Source organism: Xiphias gladius, chromosome 10 (assembly GCF_016859285.1).
Source record: "Xiphias gladius isolate SHS-SW01 ecotype Sanya breed wild chromosome 10, ASM1685928v1, whole genome shotgun sequence".
NCBI lineage: Eukaryota > Metazoa > Chordata > Actinopteri > Istiophoriformes > Xiphiidae > Xiphias > Xiphias gladius.
Genome location: NC_053409.1, coordinates 25081941 through 25105863, shown reverse-complemented (window position 1 = coordinate 25105863; position 23923 = coordinate 25081941). Strand labels below are relative to the sequence as shown.

General features: G+C 42.6%; 1 protein-coding gene across 1 annotated transcript in view; it reads left to right on the top strand.

Annotated features, from left to right (window-relative positions):
- The window catches only part of syne2b (spectrin repeat containing, nuclear envelope 2b), a 156898-nt gene that overhangs the window by 27817 nt on the left and 105158 nt on the right, over nucleotides 1-23923 (top strand). Inside the window, exons 14-48 of the mRNA XM_040137436.1 lie at nucleotides 399-511; nucleotides 993-1161; nucleotides 1917-2013; nucleotides 2248-2447; nucleotides 2849-3013; nucleotides 3733-3873; nucleotides 3991-4092; nucleotides 4283-4459; nucleotides 4574-4732; nucleotides 4899-8564; nucleotides 9006-9140; nucleotides 11569-11762; nucleotides 12113-12182; nucleotides 12398-12498; nucleotides 12627-12747; nucleotides 12916-13215; nucleotides 13775-14370; nucleotides 14725-14880; nucleotides 15232-15382; nucleotides 15650-15808; nucleotides 16196-16363; nucleotides 16456-16557; nucleotides 16721-16921; nucleotides 17181-17388; nucleotides 17582-17694; nucleotides 17833-18035; nucleotides 18264-18371; nucleotides 19102-19381; nucleotides 19830-20159; nucleotides 20291-20620; nucleotides 20735-21034; nucleotides 21477-21704; nucleotides 22004-22120; nucleotides 22580-22906; nucleotides 23466-23810. Of these exons, the coding sequence (XP_039993370.1) occupies nucleotides 399-511; nucleotides 993-1161; nucleotides 1917-2013; nucleotides 2248-2447; nucleotides 2849-3013; nucleotides 3733-3873; nucleotides 3991-4092; nucleotides 4283-4459; nucleotides 4574-4732; nucleotides 4899-8564; nucleotides 9006-9140; nucleotides 11569-11762; nucleotides 12113-12182; nucleotides 12398-12498; nucleotides 12627-12747; nucleotides 12916-13215; nucleotides 13775-14370; nucleotides 14725-14880; nucleotides 15232-15382; nucleotides 15650-15808; nucleotides 16196-16363; nucleotides 16456-16557; nucleotides 16721-16921; nucleotides 17181-17388; nucleotides 17582-17694; nucleotides 17833-18035; nucleotides 18264-18371; nucleotides 19102-19381; nucleotides 19830-20159; nucleotides 20291-20620; nucleotides 20735-21034; nucleotides 21477-21704; nucleotides 22004-22120; nucleotides 22580-22906; nucleotides 23466-23810 (10332 nt within the window). The remainder of the gene's footprint in view (nucleotides 1-398; nucleotides 512-992; nucleotides 1162-1916; nucleotides 2014-2247; nucleotides 2448-2848; nucleotides 3014-3732; nucleotides 3874-3990; nucleotides 4093-4282; nucleotides 4460-4573; nucleotides 4733-4898; nucleotides 8565-9005; nucleotides 9141-11568; nucleotides 11763-12112; nucleotides 12183-12397; nucleotides 12499-12626; nucleotides 12748-12915; nucleotides 13216-13774; nucleotides 14371-14724; nucleotides 14881-15231; nucleotides 15383-15649; nucleotides 15809-16195; nucleotides 16364-16455; nucleotides 16558-16720; nucleotides 16922-17180; nucleotides 17389-17581; nucleotides 17695-17832; nucleotides 18036-18263; nucleotides 18372-19101; nucleotides 19382-19829; nucleotides 20160-20290; nucleotides 20621-20734; nucleotides 21035-21476; nucleotides 21705-22003; nucleotides 22121-22579; nucleotides 22907-23465; nucleotides 23811-23923) is intronic.

Here is a 23923-nt window from a genome sequence, read left to right as displayed (position 1 = left end):
AAGTGAAATAATAATAATCATAAACTTTATTTATAAAGTACAACTCGTGCATAAAATGCAACACAAAGAGCTTAACATAAAAAACAGATAATCATAACATTTATGGTAAAGCATAAAAACAAATAAAACAAAATAAAACGGATTAAAACGGCAGGATAAGACAGAAACAGTGATACTGACCTAACAAGCCCAGATTCCTCAGGCAGGGTTTTTCAAGTTAAGGTTAAAAATAACCTCAGCTGAATAACCCCTTTATCAGAGTATCCATCTGTTCATTTACTGCTCAGAGAAACTGTCGAACACACTGTTGACATACTCTCCTCTTTGTAAGGTTATATAAACTTTGGTGAACATGTAAGTGTACATGTGAATGAGCTCACTGCTGAATGTTACTGTAGGTTTGCTTAGAGGAGATGCCGCAGCAGGTGAAGACCTTCCAGTCCTTCCAGAACCTGGATGGGTACGGAAACCCGATGGTTCCTACTGACAAGATGGATGAGCTAAAGAGGAGGTGAGGTTACTTTCCCAGGTGAACCGTGTTTTCATCTATATGTGTGCATGTGTTTAATCACATTTACTGTACGTACAGTGTATGAATTGATTACTTTCCTTAAGCTAAATGTTCTAGAAGTACAATAATGTCGTGAGCTGGAACTGGATATATTCAAGACCGTTGTTTAAGCACAGAAAAAAACAAATTGCACAATTACAGCACAAGACACATGGTATACTGCTGTCATAAACAGCTGTGTTAAATGTTGTTTTAGTCTGACGGTTTATATATAATATTCTTGTGTTAAAATGCTGAAGTTCTCCATTAAGTTCTCCAACAGGGAGAAAGTTTTTTTTTTTTTTTTTCCCCTGTTTCCCCTTCTTACCTGCACAATTTAGCTTTTTTTAAATTTTGTTTCTTCTTTTGACTTATTTTTCAGGGAGTATATAAGCCTAAATACAAAATTTTAACTTTTTTTTTTGGTGGATTTCTTCACCAGGTTCACCAGTGTGAGAGTGACCGCTAAATACCATGGGATCAAGCTGGAGTACCGGGAGCACCGCCACACAGTTCTGGATCTGTTGGGGCAGATCAGGACCAAGCTCCGTGTCTGGAAGAGGCCGTACATCTCTCCGGAGGCTGTCAGGGTGTTGCTGCAAGAATGGCATGTGAGTAGTCCTTGTCCAGATGTGTCATCTTGAGAACATACTGGTGCTTTACACATTATATAACTTAGATTTTGGGTAATTGTCTGCAATCTTATACAGACATTGATCCGAGAGGGTCAAGCTTAATGACTCTGGTGGTACCCTAACTTATCATTTAGTGCCACTAACAGGAAAATTTTCCACTCGTCCAATTCTTCACACAATTCATGATGGGATACCTCAGAAACTGACCAAAATCCAGTCAGTATCCTAACTGAATGCATTTTTTCGTGTTTATTTGCTAATAAAGCTAGCAAATAAGCAAATAAACACGTTACCCTGGTAACATGCTAGGGCTGATTCTAAACATGCTAAATTAAGTTAAGTTAGCAGTACATTTTGGGATAGCATGATTATTGTTCATCTGACTGGATCTCCCTTAACTTGTGCCGCAGCAGTTGCTAATCTTCCTGGGGTCCATGCATGTTTATGCATGGCTGTGTACGCAACACTACACACTGATGGTAATGTTTAACATGTTACCACTTACATTAGCATTAGCAATTTGTGCAATTTAGCACGCCAAACCTCATGACATTTCCTAAGCTGACCACTGTAAAGAGGGCAAAACCTATAGCTGTGGTAACAACGTGGTCTTTCCCCTGGTTTCACTCTGTGTTAAAACTTGCCCCCTTTTTCACCGATCCATCCACAAATGTTTAATGAGCATGGATGTAATAGCTGTATACGTACAATCTTTTTTTTTTTAAACACAGGAGCTGGTAAACACACAGGAGCTATCTTCTCTGTTGGAAGCAGCTCTTCGTAAGCTGAAAAGGATATCTGAGAAATATTCAAGCAAATCTGCCCTTGGTAAGTGTTCGGTGCCTGCATGACAGATATATTTAACATCTATAAGTAACTTATTAAACAAGGTTAATCTGTTGTACTTTTACCTGGACTTTGAATGAACAGATCAAACAGGCTTAATTTTCACATCTGTTTTGCTGCTTGTAGTTTAATTGAAAACTTTCCCTGATAATCGTGCCAGTTCATGGATTCATTTTTAGATTGAGTATTTGACTGCTGTTCGTCCTTGCTCCTCAGCTGCAGATTATCGCCTCGTCAGTCAGCAGGTGAAGCAGCTGGAGGAGGACACTGCCGTGGTTTTGGAGGAGGTGACCACAGCCAAGACCACCATGGGACGGGTCCTGTCTGCCTGGGACTCCTACAGCGACTGCCTCAGCTCTCTGCAGGCTTGGCTGGAGCAGGGCTCTGCAACACTCGGCCCTGGCAACAGACCAGCGGTAGTGTAGATACAGTAGAGAGAGAGAGAGGCAAAAGAGATGAACAAGTATTTTATATAGTATAAATGTGCAATGGCACATTTCCTTGTGTTTAGTTTTCTCTTGATTAAGTGTTTAAACATATTTATGCACTGATTTCAAAAAAGCAAACTATCTCAGATACAAAGCTATATGCAACTACAGCTAGTTTCTTTGCTCCACCCACTGCAACTCAACCAATGAGATTATTCCTTCCTCCAGAGCAGTTCTGCATTTGAAGACGTATTTGGAAATTTCTACGAAAATGTATTACAAAAAAATAATAAAATAGCCTATGCTTATAGACGCACTTTTTTTTTTATACAGACTTCTTTATTCATCCTTTCTGTTGTTTAAAGTGGATATATTGGTGTTTTTTTTAGGTGACGTCTGAATCTTTGGCTGAGTGGGGCTCCCGACAGGCCCACCTGAACGAGGTGGGTAACTTCCTGATCGAGTCAACGGACCCTCAAACCAGGAGGAGCCTGGCAGAGGAGCTGTGCAGGCTCAACATGCACTGGGCCGAGTTCGTCAAGAGAAACACTTTTGTAAGTTATAGAACAAAGAAAAAGCTGGTTGGTGAGAAACAATAAATCTACTGCTGTTTGATTAGTTCCATTTGTTTTGCTCAATCTCCGGTTATAAACTGTCTTTGCTGTCCTGTCACTGCAGCTCAAGCTGGAACCACACTCTATATATTTTAACTTTTTGTCGGGCTATTTCCTAATCAGGATGAGTGGCTTTGTTGTCCCAATATGTTGCCCTAGTTTCCTCTGTGTTTATTTCTTGTCAAGTGACTAGTGACAGCAGGGATTCAGATAACTTAATGTCTCATTGTTTTGGATTTGAAGGTATAATTGTCCCATTACTCTATTTATCCCCACGCTGTACTGTTTAGGAGTGGCCTCAAGTTTGAAAGTGTTACTCCACCTTTACTTTTTGTTGGAAGGCAATTATAAATGCAAGGCTTTATAGTCTTTGAGAGCAGTTTCATTGATATCTCAATTTGCATATTTGACAGATGTTATAAATACCTCAGTCAGTTATTCCATTAGAGTACTGTATCATGTTCACTCTGTCATTAACATACAAGAAACAAGTTTTATTAAAATACCAGAATTAATGATTAATAGTTAAAAATAAACTTAACAGTCGAAGCACGTCTGACTAGCTTATGTAGTAAAAGCAAGTATCTATCTATTGTCAGATTATTGAGTTTTTCTTTTACTCTCTCTATTTTTAACATCTTTACTTATGAATTTTTTAGGACAACGTGACTGAGCCCAGTGCTGTCGCCCTGGCCAGACCCCAGGACCCCCATGCTCTTATCAGAGAAGCGACTCTGATTCTCAAAGAGCCTCTGGAAGTGATGGCAGGTCCTTTGCGCACCTACAGAAAAAGAATACAGGTAGGACTAATGGTGTCATTGGACATTCCTTGTTCATTTACTACACTGCTGTGATTTTTTACTTTAAATGTTCAGTTATGTCTCTCCAGAATCGACTGTTTGCTTTCTTCTTTTCAGTTCATAATAAGGAAGCTAAAAGAGGTGGATCTGGATGGTCTGGGTCCATCCCCAGAATGCCCAGCAAATCAGTTACAGAAACTGAAGCTTGCTATACCTGAAGTACGAATTATTTCTTTCTATTTTATATCTTTCATGCAGCTGTATTTTGAAGCATACGAGTCTTTATATTTTGTTAATCTGTTTATGACATTTTTTAACTAAATAGCTACTGGCAGCTACAATTTGTGAATGTACAGTCTGTACTCTAACTTTATCAGTTCATTACCATCCGATTCCTTAATGTCACCAGGTAATTCAAACACTGTCAGAGGCAGAGCAGGTGTGTATGGAGTTGCAGCACAGCTTGTCGGGTCTGGACAGTCGCCTGGCTGAACTTCTGCACTGGGAAACAGAGGCCAGGGAGCTCTATCAGCAGCTGAGGACTGCAGAACAACAGCAACAGCAGGGCCAGGACCCACGGGCCAGGGTAAGACGATCCACAGATTAGAAAGGTTGTTCTGTTTTATGTCCTTTCATAAAGATACCCTTATGCATATTTGAGGAAACCGTGGTGGTTATTCAACACCATTTTTTCCTGCAGGTCCTGATTTCCCGTGGTCTACAGCTTGAGGGTCAGGTGGTGACAGAGGAGCAGGACCTGCAAGTGATGGTGATGACGGGTCAGAAGAGCTCTCCCATCCAGTACCTCCACGCTTCCACTATACAGGACCATGTGCGAGCGGCTGTTGCTCAGTCACAGGCCAGTTGTGTTTTTATAAATTGACTAGACAAGCCATTACGTTTGGATATTCTGTACTTAAAACATTAGGAAACATTAAGTGTATAGCAAGAGAAGCATAGCAGAGAATATTAATATATTAAAATTACAATGACCGTTTTTCTAATATGTGTGATTTAAATTCCAGGAGGCTGTAGGTATGCTGAGCAGCCTGGGAGCCAGAAGAGACAGAAGCAGAAGCCCCCCTGAAGAAACTCCTCCATCAAAAGTCTTTATTCAGGCTAAAGAAAAGCCTCAACATCTGAGACAATTGGACACTAGGCAGCCAACTCAGCAGCCCAAGACAAAGTTAGTTTCTCATCAGTGTCATGAAACCTTTGTTCCGAAGATAGTGGTGCAGGAATACAGAGAGGAAAAGATGACTTCTCCTCCAATGCCATATACCTACGCGGAGGCTGTGATGCAGACCAGGACAAAGTCACCACCAGAAGCCCAGGCTCAGGGCTTTTCAGAGAATGCTTCACAAAAACAACAGCAGACTCAGGAACAAGGAATGATACCGCAGCAGCAGTTACCGCATCAAAAACAACTTAACACACAAAAAGAAAAAGAGGTACAACTGCAAGAACTCAAGCAGCAGCAACCAGAAGAAGTACAACAGCAGGAGCGGATGCAAACACAGCCACAACAGCGGCAGCAGAAGCAGGACAAACAACAGGTGGAGCACCTGCAGCAGATAGAAATTCATCAAACTCAGCAGCAGGTGGTGACTCATATACAGGTTGAAACACAAGTAAAACAGATGCCAGAACCCCATGAGCAGACTTCACCACAACAGCCAGCTGTACAGAAACTGCCCCTAAGCTTCAATGAGCTTCAAAGCAGAAAGGCTCGGGCCAAGAAGAACCGGCCCTGGCTTCAGAAACCAATCCCAGGAGAGTATAAAACTCAAATTCCATATGCAGAACCAGATTCTACTCAGTACGTAGTTCAGACTACACAACCAAAGTCAGATGCAGAAATGGCATCACTTCAAGTTGTTCATCAATATACAGAAAGTCCCAAGCCTCAGCATGAGGAAAATGTTGCGGCTATTACGCAGCGACAACCGCAAAAAGAGCAACAAAATACAGATCAGCAACAGCGAGAACAACATCAAGATCAGCAACAACAACAAAAACAGCAGCATCAGCAACAACTACGGCAACTGGAAAAGCAACGCAAGCAACAGGAACAATTGCTGCAGCAACAACAACAGGAACAACAAAAACAACCGCAACAACCACAGTCTATCTTAATACAGGCACAACCAGATTTAGACAACAAGGTTATATCCCAGACTGTAACTATGGCTCAACCTCACCCACAAGCTAAGGCAAAACTCCAAACTATGGCTCAGTCTGCATCTCGGGCAGTAGTCCAAGTACAGTCAACAAGTGTGTCCCACACTTACGCAGACAGCCAGCAACCGCTGAGGACCATGTCACAAACCAGTGTGAGCCAAGGTCAGTCACAGACACAAGTCCTTCCACAGTCTTATGGCCCAGTGAAGGAACAGTTATTGACCCAGCCACAGACACAACCACAGCCCCAGTGTCAAGGTCAGCCTCAGGCCCAAACATGTGGCCCAGCTGAACTTCAGCTAAGTGTGCAGCAACAGGGTCAGCTCCACAATCTAGCCCATGGTCCAGCTGTAGCTCAAGTGCAGACATGGGCTCAAGTTGGTCCATCATCCCCCATGCAGACTCCACTACAGGGCCAGATTCAGCCTCCCATACCATCCCACATTCAACTTCGTAGTCATCCACAGTCATGGGCCCCTGTCAGGCCCCCTTCCCCTAGGCCACCTACACAGGCCCAACCTCAAACCCATGCTCAAACAATTGCTGATCCTCAAACCCATGCTCAGTCAATGCCCCTGGCTCAAACCGGTCCTCAGCCAAAGACCCAGTCTCAAATCTATGCTCAGTCGATGACCCAGGCTCAAACCCATCCTCAGTCCATTGACCATTCTCAAACCCATGCCCAGTCTATAGCCCAGTCTCAAACCCATCCTCAGTCCATGGCCCATCCTCAAACCCATGCCCAGTCAATGACCCAGGTTCAAACCCATCCTCAGCCAAAGGCCCATGGTCAAATCCATGCCCAGCCTATGGTCCAGGTTCAAACCCATCCCCAGCCAAAGGCCCACACTCAAATACATGCACAGCCTATGGTCCGGGCTCAAACCCATAATCAGCCAATGGCCTGGCTAAGTCAGGCCCAACCTTTGACTAAACATCAAACCCAAGCTAAACCTGTAGTCCAGCCCCAGGGTCATTCTCAGCCTTTAACTCAGTATCCCACACCTGCTCAGCCACCAGTCCAGCATCCAGGCCATATCTCCCAGGGCCAGCTGCAGGCTTGGACTCGAGTCAGAGACTCTTCCCCAATGTCTGTACAGCATCCAAAGACTACAGTGCAACCTCAGCTTTATCCCCAGGGTTACTCCCAGGTTCAGTCTCTATCCAAACAGTGGACACCCAAGCAAGAACCACAAAATAAACCCTTCCCCCAGCAGAGACATCCCATTCCTCAACAATACCATCAGCAAATAGATCAAGCTCCACAGCATCAGGCTTATCCAACAGTTCAGGCTCTACCACAGTGGGCCCAAACTGGGCCAGAGCAAGGACCTCAGATAGGGCCCCCTGGGTATTTTCACAAAGGGCCATCATATACTCATCCTCAAATGCAGCCACAAACACAAACCCAACCCTGGGCTCAAACCCAAATGAGGCCCCAGGGTCCCATGCAAGAGCATCCTCAGATGAGAGCTTATAATGTTGTTCATATCCAGACACAACAAGGCCAAGTGCAGCAGCAGACTTCTGTTCAGGCACCACAACAGCTCCAGCCTTATCCACAGCCGCACTCTCAGCAATATTCACAGGTTCTGCATCAGCCCCAAACTCAGCATCATCCTCAGCGTCAGATGCAAACTCAGATACCTCTCCAATCACAACCACCACATCAAACCCATCCTCAGCTTTGTTCACAGCCCCAGCTCCAAACACTGCTGCAAACACACATCCAGACACAGCCATTGGTACAAGCAAAACCCGATGCCCAGACTCAGCAGCCTCAGCTCAATCTTCAGTTCCAGGAGCCCCCTCCACAACCCAAACATCAGGCCCAGCTCCAACCACAGCTGCAAATTCAGTCACCAGCTCAACCAAAAGATGAATCCCTTTCACAACCCAAACCTCTGGCCCAATTAGCACCACATCCAGAGGTTCCGTCACAAACCCAACAGAAGACTGGATCACCTGCACAACCCAAGCCACAGGACAAAACAGCACCAAAACCTGAGACTCATTCACCGACTCAATCCAAGGTTCAGTCACCAACCCAACTCAAGTCCCAATCTCTGCCACAACCCAAACCTCAGCCACAATTGCCACCACAGCCCCAACTTCAGGCTCCTTCACCACCATTACCCAAGGCCCAAACTACAACACATTCCAAGGCTCAATCACCCCCACAGGCCAGACCTCAGATCCAATCACTTCCACAATTAAGACCACAAACCCAGTTTCCTCCACAGCCCAAACCACAACAGCCCCAAACCATTCTCCTCTCTCAGGTCAATTTGCTGCCTCAGTCCCAGGCTGAGTCACCAGACCTCTGCATCACACCTCCGGCCCTGGCTCAGGCACCTCCCCAGGCCTACACAGAAGCGTATGCCAAGGCCCAGGCTTTGGCCAGGAACGGCTTTGAGGAGGCCAAGCACTGTCTGCAGGAGCACATCTTGGAAGCCATTAACGTGTTCAAAGACAAATGCATATCACCCGAACAAGTATCAGTGAAAGAGGTAAACCTAATTACTGATATTGCCTTCTGATTTACTGTATATCAGTCTTCATTAGTGACGCTAAATAGTAAGTTTTAATCTGCAAATTTTAAATGCAATTACATATCTGTTTTGATACATGCCACTCCCAATTGATATAACAGTTTAAACAGTGTGCCCAGTTCATGAGAGCTACGTTTGTCGTTTCAAACATTCAGTGGTTGTTTGGAAAGAAATCCTATGGCACACAGGAGGTTAAGCTTCTCATGATTTTTGCATTTTGTTGGTTTGTTCAGGATAGATAAAAAATTGATGCTTTTAAATATTCACACAAAATATGCCAAAATGAACAACTTCTCTTTTTTTGTGTTTCATATTTTAATGGATTATTAAGTTTCTAACTGAAATAAACCAATCTGCAAGGAGCCAGTCTGCGATTGTAATATATGCCTTTCCCCTCAGGAGACTCTAAAGACCCTGGACCCAGAGTTGCTGGAGGGATTCCTGAGAGCAGCCAAGAGCATGGAGGCCTTTTGTACCCCCTCACAGCTCAGAGACATGGAGTTCTTCACCCAGTCTGTCAGGACACAGTGGGAGGTAGGACACAAGCTCACTTACTGTGGTAGTTGTGTGTTAATGTGTGTGATCTTAATTGCCGTGAATGGACAACTGTTCACACTTGCTAGCTTAATGAGGCTTAATTGTGTTCTTTGAGGTACAAATGTGTTAGATAATTTGTTGTGCATGTCTTTGAACCATAAATTTACTAAAACCTTTGTAACCTTTTCTGCGTCTGTCAGCTTGTTTTTAGATATGAATGTCAGCAGATTGCTAATTTGCTTGCGTATAAAGCATTCATATTAACTTGAAGAGTAAGGTATCAGAGTAAGTGCTGTCAATGATGTTGCACTGTCCGACCATTACTGTGTTTTCTTTGATGCATTCTTAGTCGCTGATCGAGCTGTCGTCAGTAGTCATGTCAAGAAACGGTACTTCTGCCAAACATCACTGATGTCTTTTCAATCTCACTTTCTCACTGCAAAGTCCTCCTTGTTGCCTTTACTTGAGAGCAGCAGTGGTAATGAACTGGCTTAAATTCGCTTAAATTCTCTTCTGTGGGACAGTATTAATAGTGCTGCACCCCTGAGATCTAAAAACAAATCTCCAGCAAATGTAAAGCCCTGTGGAGAAATGCACAGATCATAATGTAGCTCAAAAGAGACTGCCGAAAAGCTGAGAGGAGGTGGAGAAAATCGAAACTTCAAATAACCGGGACATCTTCAAACACACCCCCAGGAACTACAAATGGAGCTTGAAACGGCCAGAAAAGAACTCTTCTCAACTTTTATCAACACCCATAAAATCTATCAAAAACAACTTTTCTCAGCTGTTGATAACCTCATTGGCACCTCCCCTGTTGTTTCCTCTGATTCTTTCTCAACAGCCAGACGCAATAAATTTTTCAATGATAAAATTCTTAACATCAGGCGCAATATCCCAGCTTCTAATTTTACTGCCAGCCATGACATACCTACTCCATTGCGTGCTTACGGGCTCAAGCATTTCTCCACTGTAGACTCCAGTGGCATCTTCAAGGTTGCCTTTTTCCAGCTCAGGAATATTTCCAGAAACAGAGGCTTTCTTTCCCAGTCTGACTCAGAGAAGCTCATGCATGCATTTTTCATGAGCAGGCTGGACTATTGCAATTCTCTGTTTTTGGGCCTTCCAAACAAAACAATCCATAGTTTACAATATATGGAAAACTCAGCTGCACAAGTTTGTGACCAGGACAAAAAGATCAGACCAGATTACTCCAGTTCTCTGGAAACATGACTGACTTCCCGTTGTCTTCAGATAACACTTTCAAAGTCTGGTGACTTTTAGTATTTATGTACCTAAAGAATGGAACATTTTGCCAGCTGATCTTAGACTTGCTCCAATGCTATGTTCTTTTAACTCCAAACGAAAGACTTTCCTTTTCTGTCGAGCTTTTCCTTTACGAATGCATTGTATTTGCACAACATGTATGCTTGTATGTGTGTATTTATGTGTATGTATGCATGGTTGTTTCTGTCTGTAAGTACATTTTTGCTGTTTTGTTTTTATGTAAAGTACTTTGAACTGCTTTGGTATGAGATGGTGCTATACAAATACATTTGAATTGAATTGAATTGAACTGAATATTATAAACAGTTTATTGAATACTATGTTTCTAACTTGTCATGTGGTTTTTTTCAAATTCATTTTATCCTATCTCCCAGGCCGTGAGAGCTGAGATCTCAGGGTTTTTGCAACAATTACGGTTTGAAGTAACAAGGAAAGATTTTAACACAGCTGCCCTGCAGTGTGAGATGCACTTAAGCTCCCGATTAGAAAAACAAGTTCAGGTAGCTAAATTACTAGAACTAAGCTCTTGGCAGGTGTGCTTCAGTGGATGGGTATGCTGCCAGCTTATTTGCTCTGCTTATGTAACATTTTTTTCCTCCTCCTTCTTTGTATGCCTCCAGGGAGATTGCCAATGAGACTTGGTAATTGCGTTCTGGTTGCTTTTTAAGAGTGTGCTGTTTTTGTCGGGGTTTGTTTACAGTACCATACACTATTTAGTATCTCAATTATGGGCAGAGAAACACACAAACACAAAGTAACCAAAAAAAAGTATTTAGATAAAATTCTTAGCAGTTATACAGTGTGAACAATGCTGTATAGAAGACAAAAAAGTTTCAGTGAAAGATAAATAAACAGCATTCTTTTATTTTTTTTGTACAGTACATCTGTTGGCTGCTGCCATCTGGGGGTTGGCTTGTGTGTTGCAGTATGTCTGTCAAGCTGTCTTAATCAGAAATATAGATATTAAAAATAGTTTATAGTTTATTAATCAAAAAAACAAAGAACAAAAAAGCTGAACTAAAACAAAGCAAGGTTCTGAATTTAACTAGGAATGAGTTGTTAGTATTAGTCATCTGGCTGCGAACGCACTAATTACCATGCCTGTATGCTTAGTTTTCACTCTGTCAACATTTACCAGGCTTGCTTCTCAGTGGATGGCAGCTTTGCCCAGGCAGGGCAGCACCTCGAGGCCTTGAAGGAGCTGTGTGACACCCTGAGCCCAGAGGATGCTCACCGCCTGGCCCAGACTCAGCTGAGGGAGTGTGAGAAAAGGCTGGCTGCCATCCAGCACCAGTTCAGCGGAGACCAAGACGCACCAATCGCTGATTCCAGGTGGGATATGAGAGTGAAATACAGTCTTCTAACATCAGATGTTGATGGCAGATTTATTCTTGTTTTAATAAAAAAGTCTGTGTGAGGGCGAATGACATATTAAAATGGATGTCTGGAGATTGAGATGGATTGTTTGTTCTCTACATTGACATTTATTCAAAGGAAGAAATTTAGGGATGCAACCTGTCATTTTAGATGATTTCTTGGACATGAACTCCTTGAAATGTCACAAGTCAAACATTCTACTTCCACTCATGCCTGTCTGCAGACTGAATTTGTCCTGTGTAGCAATTAAGATACATTTTTAAAAAAGGGACACAGAAATTCTTATGCTTGTTTCTTTTTCACAGGATTCCTGTTGCCTTCAGTGAGGATCTGACCACACAAAAGGAAAATGACAAACTTGAAGTCTCAGCTGAGGTGAGACTCACTCCCACTGAAACCATGTACTCTCTAGATTCAACTCGATTAGAGCTCCTCTAAAACCTTTTTTTCCAGGGAATGTCTTCAGACCATGCAAGCGATGTTTCAGTAACAACTGTTTCACATTTACGTGGGAGCTGATCACAATCTTTTACAGCCGGTCACTGAACAGACCAGAGGTTTGAATTAATAGATAACATGCTATTACTCAGGTGTCCCAAGTGACAATGAAGACAGTCATCGAGGAGAGGAGGGAGGCTGAAAAGCAGGCTTCTGTAGAGGAGGAAGTCACCAAAAAGGAGGCATTAGAAAGGTAGACATAATTTAGCACACTCTAGGATTTGATACTCTAAATCAACATACATTGTATTTATCAATACTATTTGGATTTTCAGTGTTTAACTTGTTGTCTTTATTTGTTTTAACATAAAACATCCCCAGATATGAGAATTGTAAGAAGACTCTGCAAGCCCAACTTGCTAAAAACGAACAGAGCATCAAGGATATCCCCTCTGACGCCGTCTCTCTTAAAAGCTTGCATACACGCTTGCAGGAAATACAGGTACAATACAAGTTTGTGTGTGTCAGAAAAAGATACATAACTAAATACTGGAAGACTCTTTCAGTGTCTGGAGATGACATTTGGTTTTGTACTATATTTACTAATGAAACCAATCCCAATGAAATACCAATTATCTTGAGTTAAACTTTTTTTTTTTTTTTTTACCAGTTCTTGAGGCAGGAGACTGAGTCTCTGTGGTCTGAGTATGGAAACCTGTGCTCCCAGTGTTCCCAGTCGAGTGGTAACATTGATTTGGAGCAGGGGAAGGCGGAGCTGCAGGAGCAGTGGCGCAGCCAACAGTTCAACCTTCAGAGGAGAGGTAGCTCGCTAGCCGCTGCCCTCAGACAGATTGACTCCACCGAGAACCATATGGTGGACTTCACGGACCGTCTGGACCGTTACCTGAGACAGCCCAAAGACATCACTGCCTTCACACTGGCCAATACCAACATCCTGAAAGATATTAAGGTCTTCTGTCAGCCATACGCATCCTTCATTTGTGTTTAATTTTGTCATTCTGTCACATAGAGTTATGTATTCATTAATAGATTTTATTAATAGTGACTTCTCTCAGGTTGACTTTTACTAGATGTGTATGCAGAGAACAGTGCAACCTACACAGTACTACAACCTTTACTAAACTAGTCAGTTGGATGATTAAGACTAGAGGTGTGTCCTGACTGAACACAAGTCACACAAGTCCGTGTGAGTTGAGTGTTTGAACTCGAGGAAACGTTTGGTGCTTATCCCAAAGCTGTAGGAAGTGAACAGTGGAAAGAAGACAGAAACTAATGGACAATAGCAGAAATTTCTGGAAAAAACTAGAGTTAAATGAGTTTATCAAGTCTGCAGAACACTCCAGGGGTCAGTTTGGGGAAAATAAAGAAGGGAAAATAAACCCTGACCCTAACCCTGAATGTACCTTGACATTAACCTTAACATTAAGCTTGTAGCTCAAGCAGCTTTGGCAGAAAAATATGCACATAGACCTCGCAAACCAATCTCACACAATCTCCTTTTGCAATAGGAACTGGATGACAACATCCAGAGTGAGCTGGACCAGCTGTCTCGTCTTGACCCTGAATCCAGTGATCTGGACCCTAGAGACTGCTTCCCTCTGTCCCGTGAGGTTGAGACTCACAGAACCAGCTTAGATCAGCTCCGACAGCAGGTCCGAAAAAGCGAAGCAGCCGCCCGCGCCCTCGACCGATTCCTCATGTCACTGCGCACTGTGGATGAAGACATCTCCGGAGTCCAAGGCGCCCCCTGCAGCGACACTACGGTACTGCAGGACTGTCGCTCCAAGCTGGCTCTGATCAAGCAAAGCATCGACAGTCTGAAAGAAAAGGCACCTCAGCTGGATCTGCTCCTGCAAGGAGCCAGACTGACAGTCACCAGGGATGGTGTTCCAGCATCCTGCCTGGACATGGTGACTGCCCTGCTGAAAAGGCTGGAGGAGGCTGACAGCGGGTTGGCCAGCCAGCAGAAGGGCCTCAGGAAGGAGACCCAGAGTAGATCCCTTGGCCTGAGGAAGAGGACGCTGCTAGGGGAGCTGAGGAAGCTGCAGGATACGATTGAAATTCAAGGCCTGAAGGAGCCCACCATGCCTGCTGTGCAACACAGGTGTGTGTTGTGTGACTTTAAGCTGTTGCAACAATACTTAAGCTATCTTTCAGATGGTTGTAAATGTAATTTTGTCGTATGTTCTTACGTAATTGTTTCTCACGGTTAGGATTTTCACATTTTCCTCTAAATGTGTGTTCTCTTTTCCTTTGCTGTTTGTGTTATTGATGACATCCTTTCCATTCGGTTTTATGTGTGAAATGCCTGCAGTTTTAATCAGAGTTGGAATACTACATGTAAATGCACGATAATTATTCGAATATAGAACTAAGAAGTATCTTAATACATTTATTTTCAAAATTAAAAGCCTGATTTCATGGAATAATGTCTTAATAATAATCTCCTATTTTCCAGGCTTCGTGCCCTGTCAGATTTGGAGGGCCAGCTGCAGGCCCAGCATGCAGAGCTCCAGAACCTCTGTGAACTCGAAGAGAAACAGGGAGGAGGAGAAAACCTCTTACAGGAGTTGGAAACTCAGTGGAAAGAGACTCAGAAAGTTTTTTATGACAGGTTGGTTTGGCAGGAGAAGCAGGTTCAGCTCAAGTAATCACAATAAATTAATAAATGTCTCCTGGTCGCTTTGCTAACATGCGTTAGCTGAAACTGAGCTGCATTTACACTGCATCTGTAAACCTGAACAGATAGTATGTTTAGCTAGCTAACACACTGACCGCAATCAACTATTCATTGTAGCTTCTAATAGGTAAAGATGTCTTTTGTAAAAATTGTCATTTTAGCTAGTAGGATATTCATGTAAAGCTATTCGTACAATTCTGTTCAGATGCTATGGTGTAGGTTGCCAAAAGCAGTGCATGCATCGAGACATTGCTTAAAATCCCTTCTGTTATTTTCCTTTTGCAGGAAGAAGCAGTGTAGCGTCCTGTTGGAGAATCTCAAGAGGTTTCAGAGCTGCCGCAGTCACCTGAGCAACACCATGCAGAGAGCAGAGCAGACGATCAGTGATCAGGCTTCCTACATGGGCAAGGACAACCTGCAGAGAAGTATAACCAAGGTGGGTTCACGAAATACTTCTGTCTCTTCTTTCTGAATCTGAATTGCTGAGTCCAAAATGTAATAGGACTATATGGGCACACACAATAATATCATCATTTAATAAGTGAATTTGACACTTATATGCTGTATATCCCAAAGCATGTTTAACACAACTTAAATTTTTGTGCATATACACAGTGAGTGTGGTGAACAAGTAGATGGCAGACACGTTCTAAAAGGAGATTGCTGTTCTCTACTGCATGTTAATCTGTGTACATTTATACAGGTTCGAGATATTAAGGAGGAGCTGGGTGGTCTTGGGGAGCGTATGGAGGAGATGAGAGGTGTTTGCAGGCAGCTGCAGTCCCAACTGAAGAAGTTCCCAGACTGCAGTGAGTCTCCCTTCGAAGCAGAGGCTGACACCCTGATGGACAACTGGCTGGATGTAAGCATCTATGCATTATGCATTTCCCTAGAAATAAGATAAGAACATATGGATAGTGTATTTATCATATTTACAAACGAATAGAAAAATTCGACTAAACCTGTAGGTTTGGCGAATCCATAGGAGACAGATCAAAGGAAGATTTTTAACTTTTTATTCTGCTCCATTGAAAATATAATTACTATGTAAAAACATTCACATTGCTCGTCTTCACTCACTGAGATTACAGTATCTCCTGCCCCGAGACCAGCTCTGTCTGTGAGGAATATTAGAATTAAGATTCAAAGCTGCACAGGTCAGAAAAGGGCTAAAGTCAACTAAAGACTAAACCCTGCTAGGGACACTGCTGCTTTCAGCTGAACCTGCTGTTTTCCGGTGGTCTTTCAGGTGACTGAGAAGACAGATGCGTACATGGACAACCTTGAGGTGGGGCTGGAGCTGTGGGAGAAGCAGCTGATGCTTGGAGGAGAGGTGGATGGCTGGGCAGGAGCCCAACTTGGCCTGTTTGCAAAGAGCCATCCCTTCCACAACGAGCAACAAGTACTTGCCATGAGGGTAAGAATTCTGTAGATGTGAAATTCACACTTTGTTGAAGGCGGATTTTCATTTTAAGGACACCCTCAACCATTTTACACTTCACTTTGTAGGATGAGATCCACGCTAATGAGGAGAACATTGAACATTTCCACAAGAAGTCTGTAGAGATCCAGGAAATGCTGCAGAGTCAGGAAGCTCCACTGGAGCTGCAGGTGAGTTTAAACATTCTATTTTTCAGCATTTGTGTCCTTTTTACAGTGTTTTAACAGGTGCTGCTGAAGCTGAGAAATTCGTCACTCCTTAGCAGCAATGAAGATTTACTCTGTTCTATTCTAACATGCTCCTTTCTTCTCCTCTCCTCACTGCATCTTCCAGGTAATGGAAACCCAGCTGAGGAAGAGGATTGAGCAGGTGAAGGAGCTGTTTACCGACTGCACAGAAGTCTTTGAGGAGCTGATAGCTGTGATGAAACACCTAGCTGAGAAGATACAGGAGTGCCAGTCAGCTGTAGAGAACATCCAGTGTTCTCTCAGTAAGGTTGATGCTTCAGGACCAAAGGTCGAAGCCCAGATACAGGTACACAGATGTTATATGTTAGAGAAAAGTGCAATATAGCATTTTAAGAAATGAGACAATTAGGATTATAAATATACTGTACAATATACACTATGAGCAGTAAAGAACATGTAAAGTACAGGATTGTATTCATAAAAGGAAATGGGAATAGTTTTTGATTGACTTTGAGCTTATTCAATCCAAGCTTTTGGGTCCTAACATATCAGTCCCACATTGGTGAATTCGTTAAGCGGAATAACCTTTTATCTCTCCCCGCCAGGATCTGTGTGATGATCTCAAGACTCAGGAGGAACAGGCTGAGGCCGTGTTGAAGGAGGTAGGAGTGCTTTCCAGTGTGGCCACTCCTCAGGTGCTGGAGGCACTGTCTGTAGACTGCAGCAGGCTGAGGGAGGCCATCTCCCGCACCAAAGAGATGATTCACCTGAAGCGAGAGGAGAGGGACAAGGGCCTGCTCACGGTGGTCAAAGGTTTGTGTTGTGTTTGTAGTTTCAGCTGTAGTAAATTGTATAATATTAGAAAGAGACCAGAATTATCATTGAGAGAGGTGTTGATATGCAACATAGTTGTGAGTCAACATACAGATTTACTTGTTTGATATTTTATACTTGTTGTTTGCTTTATAATCATACATTATGGTAATAGTTTCAACTTTTTCCTCAGATGAAAGGCAGTCATTTGAGAGGTTGTTCCAGGACTTGCAGCTGTCTGTCAATGAATGCTTTGAGAACCCTGAGAACAGAACAGATGTGGAAACATCTCTGCAAAGACTCACTGTAAGTGGATGGAAGAGTAGAGAGACAGACATGTGAGACCCTGGTCATATGAACCTTTGTGGGATTTAAGTCAGATTTAGATATAAATAAAACTTCTCAGGATGGAAGGGCCTTCACAGTTTCTCTTGTGTGCATCAGGGTTTCCTAAAATCCAAAGATGCAGAGAGACGTCTGGACCAGCTGAAAGTTCAGATGGAGAGAGCCAGCCAGCAGTTTCCTCCCCAGCAGCTCTCTGACTTCACCGACTGGCTGAAGGAGCAGCAGGAGGAGCTGCGCACGTTCACAACCCACTGCCACAACAGGCAGACACAAATGGAGTCACTCCTCGGTGACTTGAACAGGTAAATACTTTCTTGGTTCCCTCAACAGCAACAGTTCACATTAATAAAAATGAATCACCGCCTCTACAAATAGTCATTTAAAATGCAGTCGACATTTTATCATGTATGAATACAAAATTATAGTCTGGACTTTGTGATCAGAAACTTCAAAAATTGAAGTGAAATGATAAGTGAAAGTTAATGTTTCTTGACTTTTGTGTGTGTGTTTTTTTTTCTTTTGTTCTGTAGTCTACAAAATCAGCATGATTGGTTCCGTGATTGGCTGCAGACCAAAGAGAAACAGTCCGTGGTGTCAGACAAAGTCAAACTTCTTCTAAAAGACCTTCAGGATGAGAGGTGATATTCAACCTTCATACAACCAAAACTGGAATCATTCCAGCTTACGTGTAGTAAAAACAGTGGCCTTTATTGTACCCTCAGGGCAACAACAACGAAGGTGGTAAAACATTTTAGTGAAGTATACAAGTATAACTGGGAGTAACTTTCACATAAAAAGTATAGTACATTGATTACTTACCAATATATTATACAGTACGAAATTTAGCAGGGCCCGACTGATGACTGATTTTTTTTATTCTAATACTGATATGATATTTGTCTGTCAGAAGTAATAATTAAAACGCTGAGACGAAAATTTGTCCTGAGGTAGGATATTTTACAGATAAGACTATAGTAAATGTTCAATAACTAACTCCACTGATAATTACAATATTTTCTAATAATATGAATATGAATAAAAACAAATGCAACAACAAATTAAACTTGATTTAGGGAAAAAACATGCATGTTTGCTACCAAATACTCTAATATTGATAAATCAGTGATAAGCCAAAATTTCACCATTAAATTGGCTCACTATTGTAAAGGAAGGGTTGTGGAATTTGAAACCCATCTATCTATTACTTACACTGATATTGGTGTTAGTAGGCTACATATTTAGGATAGAGCTTGAAGCCTAGAACTGTCCATCCACAGAGCAATACAGATTCATCACATGCTGTGTGATGCATTTGTCCCTTCCACATGTCCTGTACGTGTACCTTATGTCTCTCTTTCCATGTGACAGTGGTAGAGCTGAGACACTCAGTGAGCTGTTAGCATCAGTACGCAGACAAGGCATCAGAGCTGAAAGCCTCCTGAAAGACAGTGATAACCTGATACAACGCTACCGAAACCTGGAGACTTTGCTGCAGAAAAAGGCCAAGGCCCAGAGTGTTCTGGAGGAGGAGTACGACAGGTTTAATACAAAGGCTGGGAGCACCAGGACCTGGATCAGGGACCTTCTGCAACCCATCACCTCCCCTGACAGAGACATCCAGTCTGAAGAGATTAAGTGCAAAGCACAGGTCAGTGGAAAGAGCGTAAATCTGATCTGATTTAAGTATCATTTAACTTTTTGAGTAGGTCACTCAAATGTTCACATGGTAGCATATTAGCCTACTATTTTAGCCTTAATCCCAAATTGCATCTGAATCTTGCAGGAATTCAATCATAAGGCTTAGAATTTACCTGTCATGTAAGTGTTACACAAGTAGAACATTTGACCTGTTGGAAGCAGGAGATGAGAAGTTAGAGGATTATCAGAGTCATTAGAATTTATCCTCTTAGGACCATGAGTATAAGTACCAAATTTGATTGGATTCCATCCAGTTGTTGTTAAAATATTTCAATGTGGACCAAAGTGTTGGACATACTAATGCTTGCCACTGCAGTCCCAAGGCCACGGCGCTATCATGGCTTAAAAATATTTTTCTTTTCCAAAAGTTTTCAGTTTTTTCCCCATTGTGTCACCAGGCCATTCTGAGCTCCAAACCTGAGGGAGACTCCAAGGTGAACAACCTGAGAGGTCAAAGCCAGAGTCTGTGTGAACAGGAGAACCTGGACGAGAGCAGGAAACAAGAAGTCCAACAGACGGTCAGAGAAACAGAGGAGCAGTGGAGGACAGCCCTGCAGACAGCTGAGGAGGCTCTCGACAAGGTGGAAACACAAGCTCTGTTAGACAAAGACCTGGTTGCTTTCAAAACCCAGAATGAAAATGTCCAGTCCTGGATCAGAGACCAGGAACAGAACCTGCAGGCTGTTGGTGGTCACATGCAAGTTGTAGAAAGGCTAGAGATTGCACAAGTGAGTTTAATATTGTGTGTGGATCAATTTGTTGAGGTTGTGGTGGCTTATACTTTCAAGAACATGTTGTAAAGGCTTGTTTTTGAGAACAGATTATGGTTGTCACCTAAAGGGATATTTGTTTTTATCAGGCTACTCTGAGCTCCAAGCCTGAGGGAGATTCAAAACTCCAAGATCTGAAGAAACAATGTCAGAGTCTGTGTGACAACCAGGCCTTGGACGAAAGCAGGAGAAGAGACGTTCAGGATGAAGTCAAACACAAAGAGGAGCAGTGGAGTAAAGTCTTGAGGGCTGCTGAGGAGGTGCTCAACAAGGCAGAGACTGAAGCTGCCTCTGAGAAGGACATTGATGCTTTCAAAACCCAAAGTGAAAGCATCCAGTCCTGGATCAGGGAGCAGAAGCAGAAGCTGCTGTCCCTCAGTACTCATATGCAGTTTGAAGAGAGGGTAAAGATTGCACAAGTGAGTTCACAAATCAGGTTTGACTTGAAAATCTCAGGTTGTGAAGTTTAGATTATCAGGCAACTTCTGATCTCTAAGTTCACACACAACCATTTTTGTTGTCTCAACCTTCAGGCTGTTTTGACTGCCAGACCTGAGGGTGAGTCCAAGGTGTTCAACCTGAAGAGACAAGGCGAGAGTCTGTGTGAGAACCTTGAGGAAAGCAGGAAACCAGAGGTTCAGCGGCTGGTAAAAGACGCAGGGCAGCAGTGGAGAACAGTCCTACAGGCTGCCACACAGGCAGAGCTCAAAAGTCTTTCAGATGACTTTGACACTCAGAGTAAAAACACTCAGTCCTGGATCAGAGACACACAACAGAAGTTGCAGTCTGTCGGTATTCTCACACCACCTGAGGAAAGATGTCATACAGCTGAGGTCTGTTTGATCTTACTATACTGTAGTAGCAATATATTTTCTGAATTTTGATGAGTTGCTTTTAAAAAGATATGGGCATTAAAAGTGTCAGTTTGAGACATACCTGATGTTTGCAATTGTAGCAATATTGGGGATTTATAGTGTAATGAAATGCCATTTAAGCCATTTCTGAGCTGAGATGTCCAAAGATGGCAACTGCAAAGAGGAAAACCTTTTTCATTTAGATAAAAACATGACCCTTTGTCAAACTAAACATTTTTGTTCCCATTAGTTGTAAAGATCTAAGACTAGCCAAATTTCATTTCCATTTTCTATCAAGTAACTTGTTTTCCGATGTAACTCTTCCTGTTTCTTCCTGAATATTCCTTGTATTAACATTCTGAGTTCTGAATGAATCAGCTATTGCAGGTAATTTTGTTTTTTTTTTTTTTTTTTCTTGTAGATCATCTTGAGCTCCAAACCTGAAGGTGACTGTAAGGTCAACAACCTAAGAAGGCGAGGGCAGGGCCTGTGTGCCCATAAAGACGCAGACGAGGGCAGGAAAGTATATATTCAGCAGACTGTCAGCGACACAGAGGAGCAGTGGAGGATGGTCCTGCAGGCTGCTAAAGGGATCAAGGCTGCTGCAGAAGCTCAGATCGCTCAGGAGATTGAGAGGAGGAAGTTGGAGGTGAGAGAAGTCAGTAGTTGAAGTCAATGTTGTGGTACTGTTAAGGTCACTCTATAAATGCACTCTGTAAAAGGAGCACCAAGGGTTCCGCTTTGCCTTAATATAATGACTGACATGACACTGTCCCTGGACTATACTGACATCAATTAATGTAATAATCAATTAAATTAGTTATCTTACAGTGCTCCCACATTGGGAATGTATGATGAACTTTCTAAATAAACACGAGCCAGACATGTCCTTTGTCTCCCTGAGCGATTTTAAGGCACCTCATTATGTAGGTAATTTCTTCTTTTCAGCTGAGAGAATTTGATACCCATCAGCAGGATGCTGGGTGCTGGCTTGTAGATCTCCAACAACGACTGGACTCACTGGGCAGCCAAACCAAAGCTGAGGACAGACTGCACACAGCACAGGTGAGCTGAGAGGCCAAGAGTAGTGTTGGTCATTTTACAGGGAGAATTATATCACCATAATGGTGAAGACTGTGGAGCATTTAGCAGCTAAAGAGCCAAATATTTTTCTCAGGAGCTGGTGGAGACCAAAAATAGTGCTAAAAGGAAAATGAACATTGGACTTACATTCATCATAGAATCAAAACTCCAAATGTGACTCTGTGTCTGCTGGATGAAGTATGCAACTGTTTGCTAACAGTATAGTGGTAAAAACATGATAATCTTATTCAGTTGTTACTACTGAAGTGCTAATGTCATACTGTGGGGTAATTGGCTTGTTTTGGATTTCCTCTTCCTTTTTAGTCAGGCATATGCTACCTTGACCTAATAATGCTGTGGATTTCACAGATTATACTCATGTTTCAGTTAGTCAAAACAAGTCTTGCCTTTTAGATGTGACTTTCTTTACCTTATCTCCAGGACATTATGAGCTCCAAGCCTGAAGGAGAATCCAAGCTCCAGGAGCTCAGAAGACGAGGCCAGAGTTTGTGTGGTCAGGACCTTGAGGAAAACAAAAAACAAGAGGTTGAACAAAAAGTAAAAGACGCTGAGGAACGGTGGACTAAAGTCCTGCGGGATGCTAAACAGGCCCTGGATAAGGCTGAGAAGCAGTGTGCTCTGGAGGGCCAGCTGAGGGACTATGAGGCCCTGAGAGAAAACACCAGAGCATGGCTGGGAGACAAACAGCAGAGCCTTGTCTCTCTGGACAGTCAGATAGATCCAGAAAAGATAATAAACACCGTACAGGTCAGTTGGAGCAATAAAAGGTTTGGGGAAAACATATACATCTTTGCTAATATAAAAGTGTGACAAAGAGATGGCAAGCATGCTGCGTTTGTTGTTTGCTTATGTAAATTACTTTTGGCTAAATTTTGTAATTTTGTTAAGCATTTCTCAAGATTTAATTCCTTATCTTATGCATGTTTTTTCATCCAGAGCAAAAATAGATCTGTTTTACTTGTAGTCTTTTACTTGCTAAACAGGGTACATGTAGCTATTGCCCTTGTTGGTTCCTACTTTTATCAAAAATGTCAGGAGTATATTTCCATGATAAATGGTGGTGAACTTGATCCTAGATTACCACCATCGCATATATTTTTAAGCTGTTATTAAGAGGTTGGACATGACAGTAAATCAATTTAACTCAAAACCTAAGAATCAGGATTGATTTGAGTGTTCAGGTAATTTTGTTAGACAGATTGATGTTTTTTGCGCATTGACATTCTCTGCAACAGACATTTTTTGTTTTCCCTGTCTGTTAACATGATTTCTTTTGTTTGCAACATACTTTGTAACTTCCTCTCAGACTGTCCTGAGCTCTAAGCCTGAGGGAGACTCCAAGCTGACAGAGCTGAGGAGACAAAGCCAGAGTCTGTCTGACCAGGAGGACCTGGAGGAGAACACAAGACGAGAGGCTCAACAGACAGTGAAAGACTCGGAGGAGCAATGGAGGACAGTTCTGCAGACTGCTGAGAACACTCTAAAGAAAGCTGAGGTCCAGTACTCTCTCTCCAGGGAAATGGAGGCCTTCTGTACCCAAGCAGGGAGCACTAAAACCTGGATTAAAGAGCTGCAGGAACAGGCTGACTCCAAAGGGAAAGGCACTCAGGGCAGCAAGGCTCAGATAGAGGACAGGCTGAACACAGCACAGGTAAAACTTAAAATACAGTTGTTTTTTTTTATAATAATATGTAATGTGTTTTATTCCAAATTGCTTATGTAAATTCACCGTCCCTTTTTTGAGTAGGGAAGTACATCAAGTAA